The 7270-nt window shown below is 37.8% G+C and overlaps 1 protein-coding gene across 1 annotated transcript in view; it reads right to left on the bottom strand.

Annotated features, from left to right (window-relative positions):
* Positions 1-2381: 2381 nt before the first annotated feature.
* The window catches only part of ITGA1 (integrin subunit alpha 1), a 74256-nt gene continuing 69367 nt past the window's right edge, over positions 2382-7270 (bottom strand). Inside the window, exons 29-30 of the mRNA XM_085326418.1 lie at positions 7129-7245; positions 2382-6320 (exon numbers count right to left, since the gene is read on the bottom strand). Coding sequence (XP_085182544.1) covers positions 6276-6320; positions 7129-7245 — 162 coding nt within the window. The 3' untranslated portion in view covers positions 2382-6275. The remainder of the gene's footprint in view (positions 6321-7128; positions 7246-7270) is intronic.

Genomic DNA, 7270 nt, shown 5'->3' with positions numbered 1-7270 from the left:
GTTTGGATAGCAGGGGCGTGCCACGAGCTGGCCTTCAGAGGAGCCCACGGCACCGAAGGGGCGGTAGCCACTAGGAGCAGGGGAAAGGGGAGGAGGAGACACGTAGGATGCGTGTAAGAGGAGGCACAGAGGGACACACAGAAAGAACGATCCAAGACGACACCAAAGGAGACTTGTGAGGAGACCTGTTTGGAGAATTGGAGGAGGCATGCTGAATGGGAGACTGCTGGGGAYGCAGCTGGAGATGCGCTCTTGGATGGAGGTGCTACATCCCAGAGGAGATAAGTTTCTGAAGGGTGCCAGGGCAGGGACACCCCCACCAAGAGACTGTGACCATGGTGGTCCCATGCTGGGGCAGAGGAAATGAGTAAGAAGCCAGGAGCGGTGGTAGAAAAGAGGCAGGAGCACAGAGCGGCAGACAGAGGCAGACCTGCGCTGCCCCTTGCCTCACCGAAGGACCTGGGCCTGAGTGTAATGTGGGGCAAAGCAAGGGACGTGGACACCAGGAAGGGGGGCTGAAGCCGAGCCTGGAGAAAGGGGAGGTTTAGTTGTTTATGTCTTCTTGTTCATGCTAATTTACTTGTTGTTGTTTCCCAATACCTCAATTAGTAATTAAAAATTTATGTTACTTGGCAATATATTAAATTAAGTGAAATTCCTTGAGTTAAGGCTGTTTTACCCATGACAGCTTGTCAGGAAAAACTGAGGATATCCTCTGGTAAGTAGAAAAGGCTCTGTGACATTAAGAATATATGAAGGAAACTTTCAGAGAGAGATTGACCCTATTCCATTAACGCGGAGAATGAATGATAGCACCCTTAATGTGAATAAACCTTAAGAACCGTATACAATACCGGAGCAGGCATGTGACAGTAAATATATACTCGGCATCTTCCAGTTCTCAATCAAAAATTATGAGCCGAACCACAACGGAGAAGCAGGATTTCACGGGGAGCAGCTCGGAARGGGAACGCACAGCACGGAGAGAGGGAAGCGTGCCGAGAGCAGCGACCCACGGGAGCTCGACGGGCGGTTCGAGTATTTCTGCTCTCTCTTCCGTTTCTGGGTTGCTGCCGGGGAGGTGYGACATTCAGTGAGCCCCTGAGGAATGGCTGTGATTTCGGAAAAGGGTTAAAACACTGAGAAAAGGAGGCCAAAGGGTTAGCACGAGAGGCAAAAAGCAGCGAAGAAGCACTATACCCTGCCGTGGCAGCGCCAGTGCAATAAATAAGAAGTGGAAGCAGCTGCCTAGGAGCCTTTTCATYACCATTTTTTAAGACTGGATATGCAGTGTCCACCTCTCTGGGGTATCACCCTGAGACGTTGTAATTAAGACAAGATTGCATCAAGGATAGGTGACTTCATCTTCCATTTTTTCTTTAAATAGAATACTGTTATGCTTTCCAAACTGCAGTATCAGCCAGTTGTTACCAGAATTTCAGCGGTATTTCAATCTATGACTCTTCACTGTTGCAGGAGTGAAATGTACCTTTTGCATGAACTGCTGTTTCCCTCTAAGTATTAGATATGGTCCCACTAGATGTTATTAATTATAATCCAATTTTGTGCAACTCATATATGATATTACACAAGTCTTGTTGTAAGAAATACTCTAACTTTTTAAAAACTATTTTTATATATAGCTTACTAAAAAGGAATTTATAATAAGAAAAGAAATGGCTTTTCAGTGATTGCTTTTTAAGTACTTCAAGGGAAAATTTCCAAAAAAGTTTGGTTATCAGATATATGTGGTGTAGTATGTTTAGTAAGCATTCTCCTATGACTGGACAGGATGTTGTTAGGAGACGTGTGATTCACCATCAAAACAGTCTCTGATGAGAGACTAATTACATATTTTGTAATGTTTTTAAAAAAGTTAACTGTGATATAAAAGGCATGATCTTTGTTTTCTAGGAAGTCTTGATGCAAATGTTTTGTTAGGTAGCTAAGGAAGATGATGCGACTCATTTAAAATTATGCAAGACAACTAACTGACTATTTGGATTACAGGAATAAGTTGTAGAGAAAAAACTACTGGATAGGAAGAATGGTTAGATCAGTAAATATGTATTCTACTTTTATGTCTATAATGTCATGAAGACAAATCTGTGCCAGAAAATCTCATTATGGTTGTTTGAAAAGCTTTCAAATGTGGCTACAAGTACAGAATCAGTGCAGTTAATGGCAATGTCCTTCTGAAAGCTTGACAGCGTATTTTAGGTGCAGCACTTTCAAAATTTCATTGATGTTATACTGTGCAACAATGCTTATTTCTACAATAGCTTTCTATTGAGAGGTAGATGGATTTGGTTTTMGGTACTGATATTCCTTTATATTGATTCTGTATCATTGGGAGGCAAACAAATACAATACAAAGGAGGTTCACTAGACTCTTTTTATTTTTTTAATCAATAAAACAAGGAATAATTTTACAAGAAAAAGAAAYGCAGTGCAGAATGTTTTTTGCTTTCTTAAAGAGGATGCAAAATTCCATCTTACTCCTGTTAAGTGGTATAATTAACAATGGCACATTTTGATTCTCTTTCTCTCTTTTTTTTTTTCCTGGATGGCATTACCATATAAAAACAGTTAATCCAAGAAATTAAAACAATTAGATAATGCAGAACCATAAATTGTACATATATGAGCAGGACCCTAACTCCAGCCTCTSTGTTCCCAATGAGATGAAACATCTTGGTTCCAAGTGAATGTGGATTCACCTGACAAGCTCTGCAGAAGAGGGTCATCGTGCTTAGAATGACTTGGCCCGGGAGACGTACCAAGGGGATAGGGAAGGGGACAGGATAGACGGGGCGTGTGTGTGTAGCAAGGGCTCAAAATCACACYGTACGGGCACTGTAACATAAGCAGTCAACTAGGGAGCCTGCTCTGTTGTAGATGTGGCTTTCCAAGTCTTCCTAAATTATATAGGGGCATTGACAAGATCTAGAAACAGCTTCAGACTGAAGCATTTCAATGTTCTTGCTTTCTTCCAGGGAAGTTCTGTGCTACAGAAAGATCTTGTCGGTGCCTTACAACGTTAGTGCTGAAGCTAGAAATTGAACTGGGCTAGGCTCTCTGCATAGCATCAGCCCTGATTACACACCCCCATTTTTTTTTTTTTTTAAGTCTGCATTTGAATGAACAAGCAGCTCACTAGTTATTAGAATCATATTACAACCCTAGTGTTTCTTTTTCATATTACCTGCTGTTYTGATCTTGTTTGTGTCTGCCAAATTTCTATGAGATGTTCCTGAAGTTTGCTATAGTGATTTCAGTAGACTTTTCTGTTGTATATTGTGAAAAGGAATAAAATACAAGYCTTACAGTGCTGTGTAGAAAGGTTCTATGGCAAAAAAAGTGCTTTTAGTAATTTAGTCTGTGTGAAAATAACATGTGTTATTGTGATATTCCCTTTACATACTAATATTTTAAATAGATATTAAAATTGAAAATCTGATAATAGGACAAAAGTGAAAATGAAGAAAGCACCACGACATAAACAGGAAAGCAGTGTGGTTATATGAAGCTTATTACTGCTTTTACAGTACAAAGTGAGACTACAAAGAATGGAACTTTGATTTCAAACGTACTTTGCAATGATATAATACTACTGTATTTTAATGTAGTCTTTATCTAGGGAAATAGACTGTTCTATTGATGTATATTATTCAGCTAGGCTGATCCTCTAAAATTAAACATGAAATTTCATCAGAAAAAGTAAAAAGCTCTGCTTAATAGATTATAAAACTGAAAAGTGAAATGCTTAAAAAAATGAAAGTATGCTACAAAAAATGATGTGTGATCTTCATAACTTAAGTAGAGTCATTAATTTTATGAAGCCAATAAAAATGACCTTATGGTTAACAAACTGGTGAATAATAATAGAAGTATTTTCTCAGCTACCACAAACTTTCTATTTGTGCATAGGCAAGTCACAGTCCCTTCGAAATTCCCTTCCTTTACAAAACCAACAGGATGATAGCATTGCTATGTCTTTACAAAGAAACTGTAAGGACAAAACACTTATAATTCYGAGGCATTCAGATCCCATGATGATAAGTGCTATACGATTATTTCAGATAAAATGGCATAATCTTATATTTTTAAAAAATAATACCTGCATGTTGCACTGGAATGAAAACACTTCTACAAATATTAATTTACCTTCATTGTTCAACAACTGGATTTTTGCCTTCCTTCAAGGACTACCGAGTTTGCATTCTGAACGAAGCAGGGATCTTATCCACAACTCTTCCACTTCGTTCTTGGCTTCCGCCGAGGCCGTCAGGCTGTGCCTGGAAGCATGGTAGCACGCCTTTCGGACCGCTGCGGATCAGGMGCGCTTTCAGGCGCGCCGAAGAGCGCGTGACTCACGTTCATCGACTCCGGCGACTTCACCGCGACTCTCACGCGCTCCGCAAGAGATCCCACCGAGGGCTTTGTCCTCTGCTCTGAATCACCCTGCTTTATGCAAACTGGTAATAACCACGTTTCCCATAGATGCAAGGACAAATTACAGATGATTTCAAACATAATCATGCTTGCTGTATTCACATAAATTTCAGCCTTTCTCAATAATTTCTAATTCAGAAACTAGATAGAAGGGACTTAAGAGTGACAAYATCTTTTAAATAATAAAATACCTTCTGGCACATTTCCAGAGATGTACTTGCCAGCATGTATAATGCAATATATGGTCTATTCTTAAAGAAAAAAAAAACTTTATAAAATATATTATTACTTCTTAAGCTGTTACCAAAAGTCAGTGGAGCCTATCGATATGTTACAACTGCTGGGAAAACTGCAAGAATTATTTTTTTATCAGTAAKAATTGTACCAAGGAAAGGAATAAGTTATACTGGCTGCTTTGGCAAGACAAAAGCATTCCCACAAATGAGTATATTTTATAGAAGTACTCCTCAACCTTTTTTTATCGATTGGCAATCTTGTATCATGCTGATGCAACATTGCACTTTGCCTGCTGGCCTCCACTTTCTTGTGCTAATTTTATGTTGCTGCAAGGAATGTGGGAAGGTCTCAAGGACAACGTACAGTCCATGAACCTTTGCTGTAGAAGGAAAACAAGTGTGTGAAAGAAAGGAGGAACAAGTTTCCTGTTAAACTAAATGTTCTAGATAGGTTTAAAGAAATTCTTTGCTATCTACGTTTCAGTGTATTCTTATATAAATTTTTAGGCTTTCACACAAAATAAACAACATTTGTTAAGTGCTTATTTAATATATTTTCTTCATTGCTTCTTAAATTTGTAAGTAACAAAGGTGAGGTGAGACTGATAATACTAGAAGCAGCTTGCCAGTGCTAATTTTCCTATCTGTGCTCTTCTGTTAATTATTACTTTGTACACTTTAAACTTATTGGATTAAATAGATACACAATAAATTTACAGTGACGGTTTATGAAGCACCCTCCTAGCTACTCCAAGATATACAGCAAGAGTCAAACTTTCAGGGTACCTCTAAATATTTCCTCTATAAATATGGACACTTCATTTTGCAGATACAATTGTGCCTCTGCTTATTTAAGTACAGTGTGCAATCAGATGGGCTTGAATATGCTTTGTGCATACATTTTTAGGCCTGCAATGTTTCAAGTTCAAACAGTTAAATGATTTAATGGCTCAATCCTTAATGGTCCTTTTGACAATAAAAATCTCTTTCTTGAGGTATCCTGGGTGTAGCTGGACACAATAAAATGAGCAGAAAGAGAAGTCCATGGAATTTCAGTATTTTTTTCACCCATAGTCCTGCAGGTGCTTCTGGCTTCTGAATTATCATTGCATCTATATACTATACAGTGTATGATGCATTCTCAAAGTCTGCTTCACAAACTGGCAGTCCATTATAAGACGGAAATTTTGAATACGGTGTTTTCTCCTTTCGAAAATCATGAAATGTGATAAAGAGATTGGAATTGCTACATACAAGCTGATTTGTTGCATGATTTGTGATGAAAAATGATTCCACGTATGTGTATATGCATATAAAAATATGAATAGGCATTTTCCCCCTATTAAAGATTTAGATTTTTTGAACCGAGTTACTCTCCAAAAATGAGTAACACTTAAATTTATGTCCTTGAGTATCACAAAATATCATAAGGCTTTTTCTTCTTCCTTTGCATCATTCATCTGTGTGTTCAATTTGTTTGCTTGGAGTTGCTCTGCTTCTTCTTCTTGCATGTGTATTTGAGTTTGTAATTTTACAGTCACATCCTTGAGGCAGACCTGAGAAAAGATTTCTGCATTTTTTTCTTCATTTCTTCATTTTCTTCTTTAGTGGTCTTTTGAAAAATCCAGCCTACAGAAGAGAAAAGTATCATTTAATAAATAGGATGCTAAAAGCATACAACTTGGTACATATTGATAGCATTCACACACTGGTTCTTATTACTACTTTAATGTTTATAGATAAAGTAAAAAGTTATTCAACTTTTTATCTGTGAAGTACAACATTGTTTTTCCTGGAAAGGAAAAACTAAAGAAACATCACATGAGAGCAGACAAATTGAGTTGTTTATATATAGTGAGTGACTGCTGAATCATCATTATGCTCACAGAATGTCAAAGACTAACAACCTTAATTAGAGTTGGGACTCAGCTGAATAAGTAATACTTTTTTTTTTCTTTCTTTTCTTAATAGTTGTCAAACTTTTCAGGATCGTATGCACGCTGGAATTTATAACATGTAACCTTCTAACTTAAGCATTAACTGTATATAGCTTGGAGAAGACTGCCCACTTGTGGCAATACTTAAAGCACAGGTTTAGTATCTTTAGCACAAAGAGAAAACGGCCAGGTTAACAAATGCCACAACCGAAGTTTTTTTTTWAAAAAACCCAAAACAAAAAACAAAATACAACTTTGGAGCACTAAAATCTATTTACATTTGTCTTTTCATAACAGATTGGCAGTACAGATGCTAGCTGGCRAACATTGCATATTACACCTGGTAAAAATGCAGTTTTATTAATTTACCATCTCTAGCAGATCTCATTCTGCTTAATAGGTAACATTAGTGTCTGTGAAGTTCTAGTTACAAGAAAAACATGGGCAAAAAATTGAAGCGTATTCATTCATTTTCATGGAGACAAGAATGTGGGGCTTACCTTCCACAACGCAAATATAAGCAGTGCAAGTATCAGGAGTCCAGCAAAGACACTCAGGAGGATAACCCATAAGGGGACGGTACCTGGCTGGAGTTCTTTGGAAATCTTAATCATGGTCTGCAAAGTGTTAAGAATGTATTAA

The sequence above is a fragment of the Rhea americana genome, unplaced genomic scaffold (assembly GCF_003343005.1).
Source record: "Rhea americana isolate MKP2758 unplaced genomic scaffold, rheAme1 scaffold_13, whole genome shotgun sequence".
In the NCBI taxonomy this organism is placed as follows: domain Eukaryota; kingdom Metazoa; phylum Chordata; class Aves; order Rheiformes; family Rheidae; genus Rhea; species Rhea americana.
Note: the sequence above shows the minus strand (reverse complement) of the source record. Positions and strands in the feature narration are given on the sequence as shown.